The sequence below is a fragment of the Suricata suricatta genome, chromosome 9 (genome assembly GCF_006229205.1).
Source record: "Suricata suricatta isolate VVHF042 chromosome 9, meerkat_22Aug2017_6uvM2_HiC, whole genome shotgun sequence".
In the NCBI taxonomy this organism is placed as follows: domain Eukaryota; kingdom Metazoa; phylum Chordata; class Mammalia; order Carnivora; family Herpestidae; genus Suricata; species Suricata suricatta.
The window spans coordinates 30,152,296-30,177,472 of record NC_043708.1 but is presented as its reverse complement, the minus strand read 5'-3'; the positions used below and the strand labels follow the sequence as shown (position 1 = coordinate 30,177,472).

General features: G+C 45.4%; 1 protein-coding gene across 3 annotated transcripts in view; it reads right to left on the bottom strand.

Moving 5' to 3' along the window:
• Nucleotides 1-25,177, bottom strand: part of SLC8A3 (solute carrier family 8 member A3) — a 121,095-nt gene that overhangs the window by 4,226 nt on the left and 91,692 nt on the right. Inside the window, exons 1-6 of one of the 3 annotated variants that reach the window (XM_029951993.1) lie at nucleotides 14,588-14,614; nucleotides 11,987-12,090; nucleotides 7,135-7,152; nucleotides 3,077-3,201; nucleotides 2,437-2,536; nucleotides 482-757 (exon numbers count right to left, since the gene is read on the bottom strand). In XM_029951993.1, the coding sequence (XP_029807853.1) occupies nucleotides 482-757; nucleotides 2,437-2,536; nucleotides 3,077-3,201; nucleotides 7,135-7,152; nucleotides 11,987-12,005 (538 nt within the window). In that variant the 5' untranslated portion in view covers nucleotides 12,006-12,090; nucleotides 14,588-14,614. Of the gene's footprint in view, nucleotides 1-481; nucleotides 758-2,436; nucleotides 2,537-3,076; nucleotides 3,202-7,134; nucleotides 7,153-11,986; nucleotides 12,091-14,587; nucleotides 14,615-25,177 lie in introns of those variants that run through there. The other 2 variants (XM_029951991.1, XM_029951992.1) reach the window with 2 other exon arrangements.

Sequence of the window (25,177 nt, the reverse complement as noted above, 5' to 3'; positions counted from 1 at the left end):
CTCGCTAAAGCTGCCTCTCCTGTCCTGCCATGAGACAGTTTGTATCTCACAGGTGTCCCTCTAAGGGAGGAGGCCAAGAATGCTTGGAAACATTTTGAATGTGGCACCTTCCAGTGGGCCAGTCTTCCACAGAGACCACCAGAGGGAAATGGAAGGAGAACAGTATCTGTGTTCTTTGAATTACATTGTTCGTGGCCCTTACATGGGCAGGGATGATCACGATCTCTATTAAGTGGGGTTTTGGCGAGCATCACAGGGACAAAATATGTCAACGGCTTAGCATACCAAGTGTGTGACACATCAGAAGTACTTAAGAAATGTTAGCCCTCGTTAGGAATATTATCAGTAATCCCTTTGACTTTTGTGCACCTTCGGGGGCAGAGGCTCTGTTAAGCTCAGATGTGAGATAGTAAGGAAGCTAATGAGGCAAAGTGTAGGGGTCACTTGACCCTTTATAAACCCGAGCACCCCTCACTCTTACCTGGCACAGAGGTGCCAAATGCCACAAACACAACAGCCGTGACTGAGTCCTTGAGGCCAATGGTGCAGCCGAAGTGGGAGGCCAGGTCCCCGATTATGGCTGTGAGCATGCCAATGATGAGAATGGACACAACGAAGCAGGCCCAGCCATGGCAGTACTCTGTGGGGGGAACGCAGGCAAACAGCACCTTCCAGAAGACCGTCAGAAAATGCATGACATAGTCAAAGCAGGATGGCAGCCTCTCCTCTCCTGACTCATCCTCATCCTCGTCCCCTGCTGGAGACAAGAGAAAACAGGCCCAGGAGAGGGCAGCAAGGTCAGATTCCTACTCATGAGAAAGTCAAGTCAACCCACATGACAAGCATTATCAGCTGGCAGGAGACCTCAGCTCTCTCCTGAGCAATGGCGTGGGCCAGGGCACAGGCACCAGAAAACAGTTGGGAAATGGGAACGAGCTGGGGTGCCCCACTGGCCAATGTGAATGCAGGGCACCCAGGTAGATTGGGAGAGAGAGGACCGGGGAATAGGGAGAGAAGGGAGAGAGAAAGAAAGAGATCGGGGGAAGAACACAGGAGGGCCAAGGCAGTGAAACAGAGAGGAGGGTGGAGCCAGATGCGTTAGGTTGCCTGCGTGAAGAAAAGCAAAATCAGCTGTGTGTCTCTCCACTCTTTGCTGGATACCAATGGAGCGCCTCTCTAATCTTCCTGACATGTCTGCTGCAGTAACATTGTGGTTCTGGTTGTTATCCATCCCCAGAGGGGTGGCTGTCATTCCAGATCATGCAGGCATACCAGAGAGCCAGCACCATCCTCCAAATATCCCATGGGACAGAGCAGGGATGGGGCCCATTGTCCTTGCCAGGAAATGTGGGCAGAGCTGCCCATTCAGCAGTCTGGGAGAAGATGTGCTGAGGTATGCTGGCCCCTTGTCCAGAGAAACCTCTGTACGGTTGTGACACCATTGGTGGAAGGTGGATTGTGAAACAGCAGGGGTTAGGATGCTTGAGTTCCAGTCACGGCTTTGCCTGGAAGAGGATCCGTAAGCTGGGGGTAAATCACCTCTTGTTTCTGAACCTCAGTTCCCTCCTTTGAGAAAGGAGAGGGTTAGATGACATGGCCTATATTCTGTGTTTTGTCTCTTTAGGGGCAAAGCAAGATCATCAGAGGGGAAAGTGGGAGTATCTGAAGCAGGTAACATGAAAAGTGGGACATCCGTGGCCACAGCCACCCTCTTTTCCTGGCTATACTTCTGCTCTGGCTCCAGGGCCTCAGGGATATGACCCTGTGGGTTGCTATGACAACAAAGTCTCATGAAAGCAGACAAGACTGGTGGAGCTGGGCATTATAAGGAGGCCTTGGTGATGCCAAGAGGCACTATCGGAGGTGGTGATGAGACCTTGCCTGGGACCCTGGCTGTGCTGTGGGCCACCACTGAGGGAATCTGTCAGAAAATGCTGAAGGAGAGGTCTGGAATCATCCAGGGTGGTGGTTTGTCAGAAGTTGATGCATAGATTTTACAAACTCTGGACCCCGCCCCCCACATGTCTAATCAGAATCGTCCCCTATTTTACAGAAAAGGAAGACCAAAGTAATGAGAGGAAGGAATGATGGAAACTGGAATTTAATGAGTTCGTGTTGGTACCAGACTCTACCATTATATTTACTTTGCTGAGAAAGGTCAAAATGGTCCTTTATTTGAATGGTGGTTCAGGGAGGAAAACTTGTCCCAGGTCACACAGTAAAGCCAGAATTTGAAACCAGAAATAGCCATGCTCTTTTAGCCACCCCATGATTCTTTTCCAAAGTGACCCAGTGAAACAAGCGAACATCGAGCGCTAGAACTGGGGCACAGAAGCCTTCCCAGAAATTGGCAGCTGCCGATGGGGCCGTGTTCTCCCTTCTCTTCTGTTGCCTGCTTCTCCCAGTGAGGCCGGTGTCCGTCAGGAGACCTCTTACCTGCACTGACAGTGATGGCCTCCATGAACTGGTCCCTCCAGGAATGGGTCCCCACAACCACGGCCAGGTTTGTCTTCTTGATCAGTTTGTCCACCGTACTCTGTCAGGGAGAGAAAAACTTGGAATCATGAGGTTAGAATGTTCAGAACTGTTGAAGAGTCTGATGCTTCAAGGGAATGGAAGACATCTTGCATTCCAGGCATATCCACATGAGTTCTCAAAGTAATGGCCTTGGATGATGTCTTCTGGGTCAGTCTTTCTATTTCCCTTTCCTTTGCTTGTGATGACAGATATTGGATACTTAGAGCAACACAGAGCATAACGGTAATGAGGTCAATAAACTTTGCCCCAGAGTGAAAAATTTCAGAATCTTTGTTTTTAAAATACAGTTAACAATAGTGATAATACATCCAGGTGCTTTATATCCCATGTATCCCATTTGTTATGTTTCCTCCCAATATTCCTAGGATCTAAATGCCCAGCACTATTCGTTCCATGTTACAAATGGGGAGACTGGCCCTGGGGGGTTAAGTGATTTGTTCTGTTTCAACTTCACACATTCAGTGGTGGGATTGGAACAAAACTTCTACCTCCCACCACATTACCCTAATATTCAATTAGATCTCACTTATAGCCTGACCTTGAACTGAAAGGACTCTTCAATGATGACCTCTAGTTTGGGGTGTTCGCCCAGTATTGGTTTTCCCATTTCTGCTATCCTCTTGGCCTCCTCTTCCTCCACAGTCAGCTTCCTGTCTGTCACCTCTGCAATAAAACAAAATCAGACTAGCTTTAGCACATTCACCACTCCCTGGAAGTCTAAAGCTCAGAGTATTAGGCATGGGCAATGGGCACAAAGCAAACTGCTCTTGACAATGCAGACTTTGTGTACTTTTTAGTGACTCTATACCATGCTGAATGTTTTATGAAAATCAGACCATGAGAGGGTCCTTTGCAGGCCTGGGATAAACATTCTGGTTTTATACCTGGATAAGCAAACTGACCCCAAGACCTTCCGAGAAACAGCATCTACTAAAGTCCCCATGTCATCTGGTGAGATATTGGAGAGTTGGGGAAAAAGGCTTTAACAATTTTGAATTGTTGAGCCTAACTGTTCAACTACTTAAGGTAAAAATTCTTACGTGTCAGAACCACGCATTAATCCAAAGCGTATGTCTACTGGTTCCCATTAACATCTGTTTCCCACACCATTGGGGTCGTGTCCTCTATAGAGGAGAAAGGAGGAATATCTACACTCCATACAAGTGAATGTTATCCTCACAATGAGAAACTTCAAGATTTCCAGGAAGGTTTCATGATTTTCCAATGAAAGATCCCCGGGATTTCTGTAAGAAACAGAGGCACACTTCTTCTGGAACAAAAATACTCATTAAATCAAAACCAAAAGCACGCTCCTCCTTTACTTTCTTTTGAGGCATTCCCTGCATCCCTCAGCATCTTGACTCATTTACCAGTGGCCCCTTCTCATGTTGAATAGTGGGAAAAATTTTCCATTTCAGCTGGTGAGTCCATTTTAAGACCATTTCAGCATGAAGACATGTTTTCTGGATTAGAGTGAAACAGAGATTGAATCTTTTCATTCCCCTTTGATTAGAAAATTGCTCTTGGCAGCCTGTTTCTTTCAGAGATCATTTAAACATCTTTCCTTCCAAGTCCACATTCTTACATGCAATTAATTCTTTTATGGAGTTCCTTAATTGCTTTCATTCCACACAGTGGATCTCCTATGGGAATCCTTTAGACCTTGGATAATCTCAAGGACAAAGTGGGTCAGAGGCCAAAGAGGTCTTCTTTTCTCTCTAACTTGGGAATCGGTGAAGTGTAGGATGAGACTTGAGCTCTTGAAGGTGCAAGGAAAGGAGTCCACTGGAAAGATGATGGAGCCAAGAGTATAAGTTACCAGAGAGGCTGTTTTACATGAGGATTTTTCTTAGTTGACGTGAATGGAGATGGTAAGAAAGTATGCAGAGGATTCCTGAGCTGGCTGCTTTACTCAGGGCTTCTGGCACAAAACACAGAAGGCAATCCCAAAATGTTTGGGAGCTGTCCGTGGTGCTGTCCTTCCGCTAGTGTTGGTGACGGCTTTCGGAAGCAATTATTTTTCAAGGATCAATGTCCTCTCTATTTCTAAGTAAACAGAGACCCTCTAGCAGCCTAATTTTATTCACTTCATTGATTCTGAGTCTTTAATTAGTTAATTATGAAGGTAAATGTGGGTACATCCAGGGTTCTGGCTACGAAGTCAGTGATCCTAGAGGCCCAGACTGCAAGCCACTCTGAGAAAAAGCCTCTAGAAAAAGACGTTATAGATTCTTTAAAAGCATGGGGACTTTTTTCCCCTGTACTTTCGACTTTGGCCCCATATCACAATGGCTATCCTAGCAGTGACAGTATTATTCTACTTCTCCCTCCCCAATTCCCCCATGTCACACTCTACATGTGCCACAAGAACTTTATACCAATATAATGAGTTCTCCAGTGACATATAAATGTACCTGTCTAACCCCTTGTCTAGCTATCAATCTGGCACTATATCCATCTGGCAGGATATTGATCTACCTACTGACTTGTCCACCCCTGTGGTGACAGTCAGTTTTTCCATCTAGCTTTTTGCAAAAACCTCTTTGACAAATACCAAACCTCTATCTTTGGATCTCCCACAGCCCTACAGAGGTACTCCATATATATTGGTTAAGAGATTGATTCACATGCCTTCAAATTAATTCTGATTTAGTGTCTTGATTTGGCAGTAATTCCTGCCTTTTTCTATTTTTATAATGAACATTCCCTCATATTCAACTTAATTTCTTGAGAGCGAGGTAAGTCTCAAATCTAAAAGACCATAATGGTTCTGATAACTTGTTTATGTAATTACTCAGAATTTAAAGTGAAAAGAGTAAATGATAGATGATTTTGATATTTGGGCTGATTGAACAAACTCTCAGATCTCAGAGAAGGGGGAGGGGTAAGAGAGGAAGACAGAGAGAGAGAAAGAGAATATGAATAAGATGAAAGATAGAGCAAATATTGGAAGAACAAAGAGCTTGCCAGGCCAGACAAGAATAGATGCTGTGAATTCTCTACAGGCATCCTCAGGAAAAAATGGGGTGAGGCAGCTCATGCTCTCACTCCCAGGTCCCTGGGCTGGGGCGGGGGGGGGGGTGGCGCGGGCGTAGCTCAGAATTAACATGTTTACTCTCCATCTTTTACCACCAGGCATTGTTAATCACATTCTCCTGTCCACCCAGGAAAATTCAACAAGAAGTTGAGATTTACCATGAATTTTAAGTCTAGCCATGGGCTCCTAAATTAAAAGTTTACAGATTGAAAGACCTAGAGACTTTCTTTTCCTATTTCAGTTTCTACTGGTGTTTTTGCAAATATGTTAAAAGCACAAGCAAGCCTAAGTTAAATCACAAACTTCATTGTGTGTATATATGTGTGGTTGGTGGTGGGGGTGGGTAGAAGCAAGAGTTGTAACAAAGAAGCCCAAACACCTTCTCAGGCATGAGGGTAAGTGAGGTGGAGAAGTAACCTCCATTGCCATGGCATTAATACCCTGGGGGAATAGTGGAAAATATGGGCTCAGAGGTAGTTCTTATCCTGCTGGTCTAGAAAGGCCAAGGAAGCTAGAGGCATTTTTTCCAGAAAGTAAAAATGTAGGGGTTTCCATATTTATAGTGTTGTTATTATTGCTGTATAAGGCTGCCAGGAAAGTACATGTCCTTACTATATATCCTGCCCCTTCTCAAAACCAGGCTGCAGCCTATATGTAATTTTCAATACTAGTGAATTCTCTAAGTTGTTTTGCTTCTCAAATGGTCTTAAAATGTTTTTATATGTTGAAAGAATTGATGGAATTGAAAATGTTATTTTAACTTACATTGAAACTTCTGGTATAGCTGACTCTGCCTATACTGAGAGTTATAGTATTCCTGATATGCTGGAAATGCATGTCTGTCTGCTCACAAAGTTGGATGTTGTTTATGATTTGATTCCCCTGGTGCAAGCATACTCTCAAAGAAGATGTACATCCTAGAACCTAGATTCTACATATGAATATGTCCACAGTAAACTCTCCAAAATTTCTATTTTCAGCCAGATAACTTGTCCCCACCACCCATCACATCCTAATTCTTCTTCTTGTTCATGGCACATGTGACTTCAAGGGTCAATGACAAATTAACCAAAGTTCTAGCAATTTAGGTCTCAGCTGTAATGAGATGGAAAATCTCCAGGATCAGTAAAATTCCAGATTCTTTAAAAATTGTGTCTCATGTTCTCATAGCAGCTCCTTATTGTTTTTCCTTGATTCCCTCGAGATCAAAGTATTTTCTTTCGAATCCTATCATGACCCTATCCTCTCTTGCCCCACAACATGAGAGGACTTCAGAAGTCTTGACCCACTATCTCTTTGGTAAGTTTCAGCTCTCTTCCTGGTCCTAGAGAGGACCAGCTATGCCTTTACCCACATCCGCTGACAAAAAGGATGCTTCAGTGAATTGTCTACTTCCTCACAATTACTTCAAATGGGGAAATAAACCTCTCCGTTCTTAGGAGAACTTGTCAGGTTAGCTTGAGCCTGCAGTTCCTATTAAATAAATTAAAGGACATTGGTCTTAAACTAAATAAAGGCACTGGCAAGAAGTAGAAAAGAGGGGGCAAGACACCTCTTACCTGGAGACAACAGGAGCGCTGTTTGCAAATGGATACCAGACAAAGGGAAGAAAGAAAAGGAAAGAGCATTAAAGTCCCATCCTGAAAGTGTCCCCAGGCTTTTTTGGTTGCAGCAGTATAAGGAAAGCAGTGAGCTTAGTGGGTGAGCTCTGCAGCCACATGCAAAAGGCAGCATTTGGAGCATGCGCAGCAGCAGCAGCAGCAGCAAGAGGTATGAGCCACTGGAGGGACTGCTGAGCACTTAGATCCCTGTAGCCTGACTTCCCCCTGTACCTTCCCTGTAACTTTTGGGGGCTAGGGAAAAAGGACTGAGGTTGGGAGAGCTATGTGAGTGGAGCAGAGACAGAGTTGGTCATTCATGATCTTCTAAGGAATCAGGTTATCATATCCATTCTGTAAAGGAATAAGAATCCAGTTACCATGAAAACTGTATAGGTTGCAACCCTGCCAGTTTAGCTGGGTTGTCAGTGGAGAATATGACCTTGGGGCTTGAATAGGAGTTCAGGGTAGTGGGCAGAGGCATACACTAGTGGAACCATGCTCAGTCCTATGTCTTCTATCCCTAACCTTAGAATCAGATTATGCTCAGCTTCTCAGGGCCTAAAACATTTCCATGGCCACAAATAGCTTCCTCTCTACCATACTGGCCAGAACTTTGAGTTCCCCTCAAAGAATGACCTAGTGAGGAGCTAAGTTCTGCAGAATGTTTTTTTTGAATGGTTTATCTTTTTATACATATGGCCTGGAGGTTAGGGCCATGGACTCCTAGGTTAGGACCATTTTGTGTCTCCCGTGCCCAGCAAAGTCACTGCAACCAGCAGGTGTTCAATAAGGCTTTGCTATTTGCCACATATTTTGGCAATTGTAATAGAGCCAGTGGTCGTGCATCTCTAAATGCTGGCCTTTTTGTTGAGAAAGAACAGGCTAACCCAGAGTCATACTGAAAGCTATTTGTAGATGGAAGATGACAAATAACAAGGCCCCAACATGGACTGGGAAGCTGGGTTAGACATACCTAACACAGGGCATCCCTCACCCCTGGGTTTGTACTTACGCTAAAAAATTCTTTGACCTACCACATGTTCATCTCATTTGTGTCTTAGCACAGCCCCATACCTCCTGGCTCTTTTCAAAAGTCTGGGGTCTGGGAACATCCTACCACATTCTCCTGGAACACCTGGTGACTAATGGTGCCGGGGAAGAAGTAGGGGTGGTGTCTGAATTTTTTCTTCTAAAAATCTCTAGGAATGCAACTCAGGACTGGGATCCATCATCCCACAGTCACAACCACTGAGGACGTGTGGATGGAGAATCTTTATGGTACATAAGCAGGGCAAACAGCAGTTGACTTTCTGCTTTTTCCCATAAGGAATTCCAAGGAGGTGTGACTCTCCTTGCTATATTGAGATAGATAGATAGCAAGAAAGCGTGTTCATTCTGCTTGTTCTATGGACCAGCATGGAAGAGCCTCTCCTGGACCGCAGGTTCCAGTGGAAACCAGAAACTTGAACACATTAGTGCACCTAGGTAGGCAAGACAAGGGGTAGCTCTTCTAAAAAGGTACCTGCTGCCCTGGTTTTCACTCAGATGTCCCTCACAACACCACCTCATCTCTATCACAGTGAGAGGGCTTGCAGTCAGCTGGAGTTGGACCACTCTCTGGTCACTGTTTACATGAATTTGAGACTTTCCACTTAGCAGTGATAGATGGGTCAGTGAGATCCAGATAGGCCAATTCTGAGTGACATAATACCTCCGGGGTGTTTTTCCTACTGCTGCTGATGAGAGAATCTGCAGCTGAACTTTCCCCTGTATTGATCCCCAGGGTCAGGTGAGCATCATTTAGCCCTGCTCAGACACCCCAGGGACATACAGGACATAGCATAGCTTTGTGAGTAATTGGAAGCATCTGGGCAGCTTGTCAGGGTGAGCCCACTGATGTGGTAAGAGGGGGCACGAACAGGCCCTATGGCTGTGAAAGAATGCTCTCCTTTCCACATGAGGCTCCAGTGTCCAGGCCCAACAGCCTTGACCACGCTGCTCAGTGCTGCTCTCAGATGTCTACTTCTGGACTCGGGTGCTTACTCTATGCCAGGGCAACCGCGTTTCCTATTCATCCTCCCTTTTTGCCTCCTCTAGCTAGTATAGAGCATTTAATCTCACCTCTAAAGTCTGTTTTGTTTGCCAGGAATAGAATCTGCTATTTCCAATACAGCCTTTTTTGCTGTTGTAATGCAATTGTCATTTTGACCATGCAAACTCTATGCTATTCTGAATGCCTAAGACTCTCCTATACAGCAGTGATAATGAAAAGCAATTTCTACTGTACAGCTTCTCACTCTAAGAACAGCAGGGAATTCTGAAAATCAGGATGGGTTTTCATTTGATTCTGGATCTAGACAATCAAGTTGGATGACCTTTTACCTTATGGTCTAATGCCAAAATATGGGGAAATCTGAAGAAACTGAAAATAGACAATAGACCAGGTCAAGAAATGCACATATTTCCTATTGGCATCTTCCATCTTGGCCTCTTGGTCACTGGAAAGATACCTGCCCTCTCATCTACTCTGACCCAAGCAAGGACTAAGCTCCACTTGGCCTTTGCTGACATCTCCTTGGACAAAGAGCCCGGTGCAGAAAGCGGGGAGGGGCCTCTCAAATGGAGAGCAGACAAAGACATTTGCATTTGGCCAAGTCTCTTGAAGAGCACAAGGTATATCTTGGATCACTTTCTGTCCTGCTGTTGGTCAGGGCTTATTGTGGAGGCAGAAAAGAAAAGCCTCTTTAATGGTGGAATAAAGTCATGGATGGACTTGTAACCATTTTTCTTGTCTGTAGCCACTGCCTTCTTTCCAGCTACCCTGAATGATCCTTTGTGCTGCTTTCATTTGCACCTAAGTAGCAGAGACTATAGAAATGGATTAAGCTAGTTTATAACGGCCTTAGATGTCTGCTGCATCCAACCAATCATGAAGATGCACAGGGAGGTGGGAACGAGGTGGGGCAGGTGTTGAGACAATTTTTGAGAACATTCTCAGTGGCAGGAACTGGAAGATTAGCAGGAACATAATCTAAGCAATGGAACTAGAGATTTTTTTCCTGGACTCAAGGCTGTCAGGGTCACGGCGACATCTTATCAGGTGGCAAGGGGAGGATGAGTATTGGAGGATGGGGACAGCTTTTGTCTCTAGAACACTAGGCATGTCCAGACCTGGGAGGACACAGAACTGGTCAGATTTGCAGAGAGAGTCCCCAGAAAACAGTGAGAACTGATCAATCATACCTGTCGATAGCCTTCAGGTGTACAGTTGCTGAATCTCTTAGCTCTGTCCTTGAATGAAAGGACTTTATGCTGCTCTCTGTTATGTGAACATGAAGTAGCTGCAGAATAATCACCCTTTTTTGAGAAACAAGTGGGTCTCACTGGTCCATCGTCCACGAGGCTCCCGGAAGCATCTCTCTCCTGAAGGGGAGTGTGAATGTCCTTCACTTGGTATTTCCCAAAAGCACCCTTTTCCGTTCCCACATATATTCCTCCAACACTTTTGAAGTAGTGGTTTCCAATCATTTTCTTCAAGGGGAGAGATCTTTCCTTCCATCTTCCTTGGTTGCAACATAATCAGTCCCTGAGGAATGAAGCCCTAGCAGGGATTCCAAGATGTATGTCTTGAGGAGGAGAGGAGATGAGGCCACTTTTCTGGTGCGGGATGAGAGTGATCGTGGGCTCTGGGTCACATACGTGTTCGCGGATGCCAGGCAAAGGCAGGCTCCTGTGAACCATCTCACTTCTTAGGGATCAACATCAACTACACCATTTAGAGGCCCTTCTCCTATTAGAAAACCCAAAAGTCAATACTCTGGGCCTGCCCGATGTCATTCCTTTTCTGAGGCCCTCTGGCTGGGGAGATTCCCATACCTGGAATTACTTCCTTCCTTTTGCAGACTCGCAATTTTCTGCTTCAGGGATTGCATTGTCTGAATAAAGTTCCCTACCTTGGGCTAGGAATAGACGTAGAATGAGATGGGGTGGATGTCAAGGGGAGGAAGACTGGGTCAGGACTCCAGATTGTCTGACTACCTCAGAAGCCAGCTCTCTCTCAGAGAGGTCCCAGAAGCTGTGGGCTCTGACAATTGGTATACCTTTTCATACCATCGTCTCCCCGGCTGTGAAATAGTCAGAAAAACACTTACCTCCACGAAGCGCAGAGGGGCCTATGAACCACTCTGCAAGTGAATAACTTGCCAAGCACTCAAGGAAGGTTGGGGGATGCAGCAGAAAACTGTCAAAGCATCATTGCAAGATGGGCCCCAGCCCCCAGCCCAGACCCTTCCCCCATTCAATCCAGGCTCGAGGGTAAGGGGCAGGAGGGGAAGAAGGCAGGGAAGGGGCACAGACATGCATGGCATCACATTCCTTTCTTTTTCTTCTCCTCCCCACCCACCAAGGAGTTTTCACTTTTACGGGTTACATGTATGTGTGGGGCTGTGGGGGAGAGTGCAGGGGACAATGAGGATCAGATCATTGGAGCACAAGGTGGAAGGAAGTAACTCAGTAGGGTAATGAGGAGTTCAGGCTGCAGCGCTGTCCAGAAGGTGGGAAAGGAGAACTTGATAATCAGCTAAGGCTAAGAAGGCAGAGATGACACCGAAACAGGGTGAGAGCGAGAATACAGGAGGGAAAAGAATAAAAAAGTCTGTTGGTCAAAAAAGAGGAAAATGGAAAAGGGAAGAAAATGGGGGGAGAAAAATAGAGTTGCTTTTTGTTGCTGTTGCCTTTCAGTTAAAATCATTTTAGCTTTCTTTTTGTTGCTGTCGTTTTATTTTGGTTTGTTTTTTAAAGAATCTCACACCTGATATTCCACGTTCCATCCATTTCGGTTCACCAAGGACAATGAAGAAATTCTCTTGCCTTTCGTATTCCTCCTCATCTACTATTTTAACCCTTATGGTTTTCCTGTAGGGACAACAAGAGAGAGAGTGTGTCGACTGGGTCTGTAGGTTGGTTTGTCATTTGGAGCACAGCCTTTAAAATCATTCCCCATCACGCCTGGTACATGCAGCCCAGTCCCGCCATGGTGGCATCTGACGGGACTATGGTGGATTGTATATTTCTCATATAAAAAAAATGGTCTCAGCTTTTCTTGTCTCCTTGGTCGTAGTTGTCCTTCTGGGTGTGAAGGAAAGGGAGCCAGAGGACAAGGAAAAGTGGGCAAAGGAAGGGTTCTGGGAGGACAGGAGGGAAAGGGGGAGGACAAAGGGGGTGACGGTGGGGAGGAGTCAGTTTAGATCCTGCTGATAGTTAGTAGGAAGTGAGTCAGGCAGCGCATTCCATTGGGTGTCACATGGTAACTGGTATTTCTTCTGGAAGCAGGTAAATTACTGGCCCACTGGAAATGATCCAGGGCTCTTCTACAACAGGAAATGCATCAACAGTACCTAGCTAGGTCTTGTTTTCCTTCCTCTGTCTATACTCACTTCTTATGTGAACTTCATAAAGAAAATATTAAAGTATTTATGAGGAAGGAAAACGAGAGAGAGAGAGAGAGAGAGAGAGAGAGAGAGAGAGAGAAAGGAAGGCAGAATTCTCTTCAACTCAGGGCTCCAGTGGTGGGAAGTAAAATAAGTATGTATTAACCAGAATATGAAATAGGACTTCTTTAATATTCATGGCTGATGCACTCCTGGGAAAATGTAAAGAAAATGATATAAGTCACCACATTCTAAATCGCCTCTGTACTTCTATCACATAGGGTAATGTGTCCCAAGGCTGGCTTCCTTAAATGCTGAAGATCTGGGGCCTGGGGGAAAAGGTGATGGAGGTTCTGAGTCACTTCTGAGCTATCTCAACAAACCATAGTGTCTTTTAAAAACAAATCATTCAGGGAAGCAAAGTTTCCTTGAAAATCACGCTCCTCCAAAGATTGGCATGAGGCTGGTTCGGGCCTGCTGTCATTGAAGAGGTTGCTATGGGGGCCTGGATCATCCCCACCTTGGTCCTTCATGGAACCACAGTGGGGTTGGCGGGTCCCAGTGGTGATTATTATTTTCTGCTTGTTTTTGTTTTTGGCCTGGGGCCTAAATGCTCTCTAAAAGGCAAAGGGGTGCTAGCAAACAATAATCTAAAATGTCTAATCAGGGCCTCTGATGTTCCCCTTCTATTCTGAAGACATGCTCAGCTTTGCCATCTACTATAAAGTGGGAGACTGACCCGAGGTGGTTTGTTGGACACAAGATTTGGTGTGTGTTTGTGTTTTGGGTGTGTGTGTGTTTCACAAGTACATTTTTGGTCACCCTTTTTGGTACTATTCTGGGACACCTTTATATACCTTGCTGAGTAGACAAAAGACATAGCTATAAATGACTAACAAGAAGAATTTTCTAGAAACTTCTCTCTAGGCCCTAGATATGGGAAACTCAGGCTGTCTAAGACATATGAGCCTGACAGTTTTTCCCCTGCAGGGACTCTGCTGTGGGTTGGAAATGGGGTGCGCTGTGACCAACGGCATGGCCTGGAGGGACATGATTGATGGCCCTGCCAGGGAAGGAATTTTGTTCCAAATACCAGAAGCTCCCCTCTACATAGATGGTCTGTCAAGAAGAGGATGTTCTGGCTTGCCCATTGGAAATCTGGGGTATGTGACATCATTTACACTGAAGTCAAAGGCTCCATCTACTCTGAGAAATCCTGTGATCTTGGGAAAGCCTCCAGTAGAGTCAGAATCCCCTCCTCCACTAGTCTAGCTCTTCTGCCACCATACCTGGATGTTCTTTGTAGGGAAAACAGAGTCCAGCAGGTAGGCCTGTGACCTAGACCTGGAGCTCAAAACCTGTACTTTCAGCTCAGTCAAGGTCAGAGAGAGAAACACACCTTGACAGCAGAAATATGGCAAAAAAGATGACTCCTATGGGCTGCTTCGGGGAATGGGATGAACCACAAATAGAACCCAAATCCAAATACACTAATTCTCAGTGTCTGCCCATAGGAATCTGTGCTGAGCACCTGGGCCAGTCTCTCAAGGGCTGCCCTCCTGCTGGTGCTGTGGTATACAGTCATTTTTGTTTCTGTATATGAAGCCATTCAGGAGAAGCAGAGAGCCCCACATATAATACTCTGGGCTCTGGCTGACTCTCTCTCTCTCTCTCTCTCCCCACTCTCTGTTTTCCCCCATATCCATTTACCCATTCTATAAAAACTACCATCCACCCTTAAACCTCCTTCTTATGGATACCATGTGACAGGCTGTCAGGTGTTAGGACAGAGCTAGGATCAGAGAGAGGAGAGGGAGAGGTGGAAAGAAAGGAAAAGTGAGAACAAGAAAGAAAACAAAGGAACGTGAACCAGAGAGGTAGAAGAAAGGGGAAGAGAAGACAAACAGATTGGAGAAAGGAAGAACCAGAAGAGGAGGGAGGAGAAGAATGTTAACGTTAGTGTGGAGGACAGGGTACTACACCTTTCTGAAAACTCATATCCACCATGCGGGGGCCCATCATCTCAATGAAGTAATTCTTGTTTTTCTCATACGCCTCATCATCAATTACCTTGATGTGAATTGTTTTGCTGTGGATGGAAAAATAAGTATCATAAGCAAGGAGCACAGTAGGGGAGCAAGCCAGTTGGGAGAAGGAGCAAAAAGAGAATGAAACAGGGAAAAAGATCCAGAAAGGTCAACATGTGTCCCCAACACGATGGGGGCACAGAGGAGAGGGGCTGCCCCAAAACCCCTTCCAGGCTCACTGGGCTCCTCTTTAGACTTCGTGGGGCTTCATGACATGGTCAAACCCGAAGACTGGAAAGTCAAAAGTTCTGGGCTCTAATCTGGGACATTCCATGTAACTCTGGACAAACAATGTAACTGATATGCAAACAGGTCACGTAATGCTTACTCCACCCCAGGGCAGTAGTGAGAGCAATGAAATAATATACATATCATGGTTCAAGCATTTAGGTCCTCTGTAATGTTTGTTTCCTTATCCCTCTTGCTTTGAGGACAAGGGAGAATTTTTTTTTTAAGTTTTTGACTTTTGAAATGAGCTGGTGCTACTCTGAAAGGCGCAAGTTATAGAAAGGACACGGATGGGGGCGGGGCACATTGGCCTGTGGGAGTCTCGCCTAGAAATAGAAGGACTTTTCTTTTTCTCCATGATAGTCACTGCCACGGGGAAGCCAGGAGGGCCATGTGGCTCGATTCATGCATTCTAGTAATTCATAACTGGGTGCAGACACTACAAGACTACCTGCAAATGAGCCCTGCAGCCCCAGGGATGCACTGACTGGATCACACTAGCTCTAGGGCCTTCTGAATCATGGCTACCTTATAAATTGGACAATGATCTTGTGAGTAGCACAAGTACATTGTCTTTATGTTAAAAGATGTTTCATTAATTTAAACACTGAAAAGTATAAGCCAATGTTAGTAGCCCTGATTTGCATTTTTCTCATTTTTCCCCTCTCCCTCCCTTCCTTTTTCTCTTTCTCTCTTTTTCTTTTCCTTCCTTCCTCCCTTCCTTCCTTCCTTCTTTCCTTCCTTCTTTCCTCCCTCCTTCCTTCCTTTCTTTATTCATTCATTAGTAAAAGCTTAAACAAAGATGGACCTGGGCCTCTCTAAACCTTTGCTTAATAATGGGGACATTTCAGGACCAGACTCCACGTGAGGCCTCCCACAGAGGGTGTGGGACATTGTCAGAGAGGGGTGTGCATGCAGCTGCGTCTCCCCTCAGCAGCGGGATGAAGGGATGCATACAGGAGCCCTGTCCAACTGCCCGTGGGCGTGCACTCCCAGACTCCAGGGGCCCAGAGGCCTGCCCTTTGTTGAGGAGGCTGAGGCCTTCAGCACCTGCCTTTATTTCTTTTTATATAAAGTAGGAATATCTTTATATTCTGACATGGGACAATGTCTCTGCTCTCCCAAGCTTTCCAGAGTCACTGTTAAGAGTGCTGGATATCTACAGAGCTTCCTCTGTCCACACTGTGGATCCTTTAGAAACAAATGTAGGTCTGTCACTCATGAAGTGAATTAATAGCAGTTACTAATAATCCATGGGCCCCACCGGTCCACTGCTTCAAAATCAAAGACTCCAAACCCACACCCATCCCCATCACACACAATCCTGGATAGCCACCACAGAAAGCATGAACGTTCAAGCTTTGAGATGCCTCTTTGGCCTTTCTTCCTTAAGAGCAGTGGCACTGGTCTTGGAGACAGAGGACCTGGGATCAAATCCGTCCTCCACTTCTCACCAGCTGGGTGACCTTGGGCAACGTGCTAAAGTTCTTCAAGTCTCATACGTAAAGTAGAGTACGAATATCTACTTCAGAGCATTCTTAAATGGGATAATGCATGTGAAGTGCTTGGTGGGGTGCATGTTCCTTAGTAAGTGTTCAATAAATAGCAACTATTATTCCTAAAAGAAAATGACCTCGATTTGGTGTCTGAGAGTATTAGATCTCCAGTCACTAAGGCAGAAAATAAGGGGAAATCAATACATAGTGTTCTCTGGTGACCCAAGACATGGTAGAGGCTGGAAACAGGAGTCAGGTCAAGAAAGGACTGGCTAATCCAGGATGACCAATCCCAAATGGGTTCTTAGAGGGGCTTGTGATATTAAGGGGTAGAGCATAGACAGTGACTCATGTTTTTTCAAAGTCTGGCCTTGTACCTCTGTCAGCAACAAGCTCTGGACAGACCACATGTCATAAGACATTGTGTTGTGGTTTTTAGTGAACAGATAAATAGAATAAGCGCTGCCATTGACAACTCAGTTGAAAACAGGGCAATGAAGATAGACATTAGTGGTGGCATGAGGAAGTGAGGTTAGCTGGCTGGGGCCACGGGCTGGAGGGCATAGTGAGGGGAGGAGGTGGGGTGTGAGACTCCCTCACCGGGGCCAGTCATAGGGAAAGCATCACATTTGTTTGGAATTAAGGTGCTACCTGGCCTGGAAGCTAGAGATATCCCTTCCAGCTCTTGAAAGCTAAGTAAGTTCTCAGTTCTGCTCAACACACAGATGAAGCCACAATTTGAATGGAGTGAGAGTCACCAGCCAGGTCTTGAGTTCTCTTTCCCAGACCTGTTCTTCCTCATTTCAGTCAACAGCAATCTCATCTATCCAAACCTGGGATCACCCCTGATTCCTGCCTCTTCCTCATCCTTCCCTCCTGACCCCACCTCAACCCTAACACATCCGCCACCATCTTTCTCTATGCTACCAAGAGCTAGAGTGAAACAATACTGCCTCTCCCTTGAACTTGGTAATAGCGTCTTAAGAGATATCCCTGCCTTTGCCGCCTCCTTCAATTCCTTCCTCCATAACAACCCAGAGTTGTCTATTAAAAATGCAGCCTGAGACCTATCACACACCTATAATTGGAATAAATACAAAGTCCTTACCATGGCCTATAGGATCTTAGACAATCATCTGCTGGTGACCTCACTGACTCCATTCATTATGTTCTCCCCTTGCTCATGAGCCCCAGATACACTGGTCTTTCTTCCTGTTTCTTTCATTAAAAAAATTTTTTTTCAAAGTATATTTATATTTGGAGGGAGAAGGGGCAGAGAGAGACAAAGACAGAATCCAAAGCAGGCTCCAGGTTCTGAGCTGTCAGCACAGAGACCAATGCAGGGCTCGAACTCATGAACCATGAGATTATGACCTGAGCCAAAGTCAGATGCTTAACCGACTGAGCCACCCAAGGCGCCCCTGTTTCTGTTCCTTAAATCAAGCCCCTTCCCACTTTCCATCATGTTCCACCTGCTTGTTTCCTTCAGTTCACTAATCACAGACTCAAGTTAGCTGGTTAGTTTATTACTTGTTCACAGTCTGTCCACACAGGAAGGTAAGCGCCATGACGACAGGGAGCCTGTCTCACTTCCTGCTCCAGTCCTAGTGCCCGGCATGGAGGAGGCCCTCACTCCTGGCTTGCTGAGGGACTAAAAGTGAATTTCAAACATGCCTGAGAACATGTCTGCCTCTTTGCAGCAAAAACTCATTAGGAACAACAAAATGTTGAAGGCTATTCTGATAGAATGTCTAAGGGTTTCCAGAGGGACAAAGAGACCAGAAGCCCAGTGTCACCCATCTACACCCTCAGCTGACTAGCTCGCTCCGTTTGTCAGTCTATAGGAGAGCTCTCCAACAAGCCGGGACTGAACACGTGGGATGAGGCTGGGTTTCTCAACTGGACACAGGCAGGGCTTTGACTGGCCCTGCTTCTCCCAGCCTCCTGCTGAGGGAGGAGCCAAAGCATGCAGCATTTCCAGCTAAGACCGGGCCACACTGCTTGGAAAAGATGTTCCCAGGACATCTCCCTCCAACAACAGAGGGATTAGGAAACCCATTTCTGGGCTGCCTGGCTGGCCTCTCAGAACATTCCTTTGCTTTGAGGACACCCAATTCCAAATCTGGCCTCTGGTCCTCAGGGTACTGCAAAGGGAAAGGTGCTCTTTAACCACTGAGTTCCTTTAGGGTGAAAGGGAGAGGAAGCAGCATTTCTTTGTTGAATGGTGAATACTGTATTGGAGAAGGCCCTGTGGATTTCGCTTTATACAAGGAAGGAATCTAAGATACTATATACATTCATATTCTCAACACCATGAGAACTTTCTTATTTCATTCTCACTTCAGCCATTCGACATAGGTATTGCTTTTGCTTTAAAGAGGAGAAAACAAATTCTCAGAGAGGTTAAGTAATTTGCCCCAAGTCATAGCTAGTGACTGGGATTTTAGCACATGTCCCTTGACACCTAGAGCTTATTTTATTTTTTAAAATGTTTTATTTTTATTTTTGAGAGAGAGACAGTGTGAGCAGGGGAGGGTCAGAGAGAGAGAGGGAGACATAAAATCTGAAGACAGGCCCCAGGCTCTGAGCAAGCTGTCAGCACATAGCCCGACACGGGGCTCGAACCCACGAAGTGCGAGATCATGCCTGAGCCACTCAGGTGCCCCATCCTACAACTCATTTTACATAAGCAGGTGGATCCACTCTGGATGTCAGACCTGCACTGTGGCTGCAGTGAGGAACCACAGAAGTCTCTCATTTGAATTCAGGAGGCAGGTAAGAAATTAAGGTAATAAGTAGATCTATCCGCCTCTGCACTGCATTGTGAGTAGATGGCTTCCTGACCCTTTGCCCCCCCTCCCCCCGCCCTTGCTAGAAGTAATATCTAAATAGTCTCTGACTTGGTGACTTCTTCCCTTCTGATTTCTACTAAATGACTCTTCACCACATCGAGAAGGGTTCTTTTTCATCGTTTCTAAATATATCCTGGCTACTCCAGGCCAGCTAATGCTCAGAAAGCTTCCATGACCCAGGGCTGCGGGACAGAGCTGGTGGTGAACCTTCTGGCTTTTCTAGGGGACCGTTCAGAAGCCTCACATCTCTGTGTTGAGTTCTTTTAAGTCTCCTTTCTCTCTTTAGTTAGGCACCAGAGCAGACCCCTCTTCCCCTGGCAAGTTTCTGACCCTGATTTGGGGGCAGAAAAGCACCTCTCACCTCCAACCACACCCTGACAGCAAAACACTGACATTCTCCTCACCCTTACTGAGGTCAGACTTGGGGGGAAGGTTCTTCATCTCATAAAAAGGTTTAGGGTGCCCTGACTAATTTACTTTTGAAAATAGGTGTCCATAGGGTCCCCAAAGCAGTGCTTCTCAAACTTTGATGTGCATATGTCTCCTGGGATCTTGTTAAAATGCAGATTCTGTTTCAGTAGGTCCGGGGTGTGCCTGAGATCCTGCATGTCTACAAGCATCCAGGATACACCCATGTGAGTGTTAGTCTAGGGCCTGAGACTCCTTGGAGAAGTCGCTCTGATTCTATTAAAAACTTAGGGAAAATAAGACAGCTTCTCAAATGCTAGTGCCATTCAGTGAGAAGGAGGCTGGAATCAAAGGCTAGCATTTCAGCCAAAGGCTGGTGTTATCAGGTGCATTCTGACACTGCATTTTGAAGGGAAAATTGGAGTGCACTCAGAGAAGGGTGACTAGTATGGTGAAGGGTCTAGAAACCATGCTTCAAATTAATTTACTAATATTTATATGGTGCTTACTTGTGCCAGGCACTGTCTTATTCAGACACCTTACTTATATTAAGTAAATTAATCCTCACAACAAACCATGAGATAAGAACATGCCAGGTAAGGTGCTATTTTCTCTGTGTGTTCTATCTCATTGAACGTTCACCATAACCAAGAAGTAGGTACTATTTTTATCTCCGTTGTATAGCTGAGGGACTGGAAGCTCAGAAAAGTTAAGAGATTTGCCCAAGGTCTTAGCTAAATAAATGGCAGAGTTGGGATTTGAACTCAGTGTGGCTCTAAAGACTGTGCTTCCAAATGAGATCGGATATGTGGACCCATAGGAGGGAGGCCTGTTGCGGAAGATGACACCACTCCAAATGATCCTGGGGCTATCACAAATACTGCTTCCAAAGCACCAAGGCCATGGGCAGGAAGGCAGGCTTCTAATCTACCAACTACCATACATCAGTAAGATAAAATGGCTTATAAGGGAGCAGTTGTCCCTTTCCTGGTGGTATTAAAAAGTAGTTTGGTGACTATGCATGAAAATGGTCATGGAAAGGATTCTTGCATGCTATAGAAAGTCAAGTAGATGACCTGTAAAGGTCCATAGCCAGTGGTATACTGGTAAACCAGCTGTCTGGGGGAGAAAATAAAAAGGAACTCTGATTTGGAGCATAGACCTTCTATAGTGTAAATACTCCCACTGTAGTCAATTTCAAGCTACTACATTTTAATAACCAACTTGCAAAATTCCCAAGCATTCAATAATAAGCTCTTATAAACTAGTAGGATATCATACTAGCACACCGCTGACAGTGTCAGAGTCCACCAAAATGTTTAAGTGAGACAATGTTTAAGATGACAAAATGAGGTTCTGATTGATTTACAAAGGATTTTACCTGTGTTAGTGTTTCCTCAAAATGGGTAGCTGTCTGATAAAGTAAGGTATGAATGGGTTTATTCAAACAAGACTTTGGAGAAAAGACTCAATGATTTGGCTTTTAAATGAAACCTAGCCATTTGCAATGATGTGGATGGAGCTAGAGTGTATTATGCTAAGTGAAATAAGTCATTCAGAGAAAAATACCATATGGTTTCACTCATATGTGGAATTTAAGAAACAAGACAGATGAACATATAGGAGGGGAGAAAAAAGAGAGGGAAACAAACCCTAAGAGACTCTTAATGATAGAGAACAAAGGGTTGATGGAGGGAGGTGGGTGGAGGATGGGCTAGATGGGTGATGGGTACCGAGGAGGGTGCTTGTTATGATGAGCACTGGAGATCGTACTGAAGTGACGAATCACTGAATTCTACTCCTAAAACCAATACTATATTGTATGTTAACTAGTGAGAATTTAAATAAAAATTTGAGAAGAAAAAAAAAGATTTGGCTTTTAAAAGGAATGTGGGTAGGCCAGGAAGCTGTCATAGGTCAAATTTCGAAAACATTGCATTGAAGACTTTCTGCTCTAATCCTTGGAACCCATGAATAAACTCTGGAAAACTCCCATAATGTTATATGATACAGTATATTATATAGCACAGTTGACCTTAAAATAAGGAGATTATACAGGTGGACCTGGTTCAATACATGAGCCCTTAAATGCAGTGAGCTTTCTCTGGCCCAAGAAGAAGGGGAAGCCAGAGATTTGAAGCATGAGGACTCCACACGTTAAAGATGAAGGGTGTCACAGAGCGGGAATGCAGGCAGCCTCTAGCAGCAGAGGGGTCTCTGAATGACAGCAAGGAATGAGGCCTTCAGGCTTAAAGCCACAAGAATAGGATTCTGTCAACAACCTGAACGAACTCGGAGGCAGACATTTCCTCAGAGCTTCCAGATAGGAGCCCAATTCAGCCAACTTCTTGATTTCAGCCTTGTGAGACCCTGAGCAGAGAACTCAGCCACACAGTACCAGAACTTCGGAACCACAGAACCGTGAGATACTAAATGGATATTGCATTAAGCCTCTCAGTTTATGACAATGTGCTCCACAGCAATAGACAAGAAATATTGGAGGCTAGCTTATTTCAAAAAGTCAGGAACTGAGCCAAATGATCTCTTGAAACTGTCTTGCCATATCTATGCTGTAATCAGAATACTTTGTCCTGATGGCAAGACCACTGTTAGGCTCCATAGCACCTTTGTGCAAAGTTGAGAAAAGATACAATGCACATTATGCAATGCACAGCCTGCACAACTGTAAGCAGCAGCCCAGCTTGGCAGACTCTTGTGTGATTCACTCACTACTCCACACACATGCCGGCACCAACAGAAACATGGGACAGGCTGAGGCAGAGAGATGGATTTCACTGAAGAACTTTCTGCAACTTGTGGGGGGAGGTCGGGTGATCAAGTGGTGGGAGGACAAGCAGTCAGGGAGGTGCTGGGGGGGAGGGGTGTTTGAGTGTGCACGGAGGAGCATGCACATGATCTCTGCTCTTTGGCATCTATTCTGGACCCTTCCAAGGAACCCCCTGCTGCCTGCAACTTCTTTATAGCTATGACTAGCTAAGCTGATCAGAGAAAACGCACAAAGATACAGCTTCCCGTAGGCAAAACTGTAGGAACATTTTGTCTCCATTTTCAGTTAAGTCCTGGCTGCTGGGCATGTCCAGGGGCACACACCCACACATGTTTGAGGATTTGGTGGTCATTCTATCCATTCCGGAATGTCTGGGCTCGTAACTGGGCACTGTAGCTCATGACTGACCCATTTATTCTCCCAAATACCCACTTCCCCGGTGCCTGAAGAGCTTCTTACCTGTGGCTAAAGGGAAAAGCACACTGAGATGACTGTATGATTACAGATTTAGGTTTCAGGATACGACCAGAGGCAAAGTGCCACCAAAATCACCAAAGGGCCCACATACTCTGGTTCCCAAAGGTCAGGGCAAAGTGAGAGAATTTTTATTTCTTAGAAAAAACATTTTTTTGATGTTTATTAATCTTTGAGAGAGAGAGAGAGAGAGAGAGGTGGGAGGGGCAGAGATCGGGGAAGATACAGAATCCAAAGCAGGCTCCAGGTCCTGAGCTGTCAGCACAGAGCTCAACGCAGGCCTCGAACACATGATTGTGAGATCATGAGCTGAGCTGAAGTGGGACGCTTAACTTACTGAGCCACCTAGGCGCCCCAGAAAAGCAGTCTTCTAAAATAGGCACCCTTTCTTCTGAAAGTTGTCGTGCCTTATAGGGCAGCTCTACAGGGTAGAAAATATTTTAAATTACAATTTTTTATTCTCTCCATTCTTTCATAGGAGATAAAGACTGAACCCTTCATCCCAGGAATTGAAAGCTCTCTGTAGTATCCATCCATCCATCCACCCATCCATCCATCCATCCACCCATCCATCCATCCATCCACCCATCCATCCATCCATCCATCCATCCATCCATCCATCCATCCATCTCTTTATCTTTTCACACTTGCCTACACAAACTCTACACTTTAAGTCTCCTCATTTGCTCAAAACATGCCATGCTTCTGCTCACCCTGGAGATCTTCCTTCTCCCCTCCCTCTCTACTTTCCTTCCTCCATCCATCCTCTATCTACCCATCTATTCATCCACCCACCTATTCCTTTATAATGATAACACCGCATAAGGAAACCACTTAGTGACACTGCATTAAACTGCATAATAAAATACTTCATTCAGCAAGTATTTATTAAGCACCTAATGCCTGTCAGACATGATTCTCAAGCAACAATTCCTGCCTTCAAAAAATTCTGTGTAATGGGAATTAACCAAGTAGTTACAGTAAAGTGTGATAAGTGTGATCATAGGAGAAGATAGAGCTGAGGAAGCACATGGTCCAGAATGGCCTCACCAGAGGAAGGGATATTTCAGCAGAGTCCTGAATGATGACTCAAGTTGGTTTGGCCAAGAGGAAAAGAAAGCCTTCCAGAGAGAGGAGATGCTATGTGCAAAGGCCTGCTGGTGAAAATATACATGGTGGCTTCAAGGTGATGAAATGAATTCAGTTTGGCTAGAGCACCAAGAGTGAGTGAGGAAGTGGGAAGAGAGGAGTCAGGAGAGAAGGTGGGGTCAAGGACATAGAGGGCCTTATGAGCCACATTAGGGAGTCTGGAATAGCCTTCCTCTCTACCTACCAGGGTCCCCCTTCCTCCATTGAACATTACCTAGGTGCCACCTAGATCTGGAGGAAGCTTCTGCCTATCCAGCCCATGCTGGGTTCTAAGGTTCTGACTATTACACTAAACTAATCATATATTGCCTGCTGCATTTTCTGGCAGCTTCACAAGTAATTATCTTGCCTTCTGAGCTAGGCTATATTTCAAGAGCTCAGAAAATGTCCTGCTTCCATCTCCTTCTTTGGTTCCTTTTCAGTGCTTAGCTCAGCTCTGGGTAGAGAGCTCTAAAATGCTTGCTGGCTAGATGGCTCTTGATTTATCCATCCACTCATTCATTCACCCGTTTGAGTAGGCAATTAAACAGACATGAGGAGAAGAAGAGAAAGGGGCATAGCACATGGACGATGGCCAGGCACCACCTGGTCTCTGCCAAGACACACCCCCACCTCCCTAATACCAACCCCTTTGGCAGTTTCTCACAAACTGATAGGCAGAAGACACAGGCTCTGGAGACATGCCCAACTTTGGAGCATGAGCACTTAAGAAAGACCTTATCCGCTAGTACCCTGAGGATATTATATCACCACAATACTATCTGCGTGTGGTTTGGTCTCCCACCCCACCCCAAGGCCCGTGCTTAGGCGCCTCATGGGAAGACGATTAACACAAACTTGAACAAAAGGTTGGAAGAAACCAAGGCAGATTCAACGATGGAGCAATGATAACAAAATGGAGGAAAGGAGACCAAAAAAAAAAGCCCCATAAAGGAACACAATGAGAAACCCCGCAAGCTGCCGCCCACTGCAGGGTCAGCGCGCTACTCTGCCTCTGGAGTGTACTATCGCTTTTTGCTAAATAAAAAACGTTTGTGCGGCACCTGGGTGGCTCAGTTGGCTAAGCATTGACTCTTGATCTTGGCTCAGG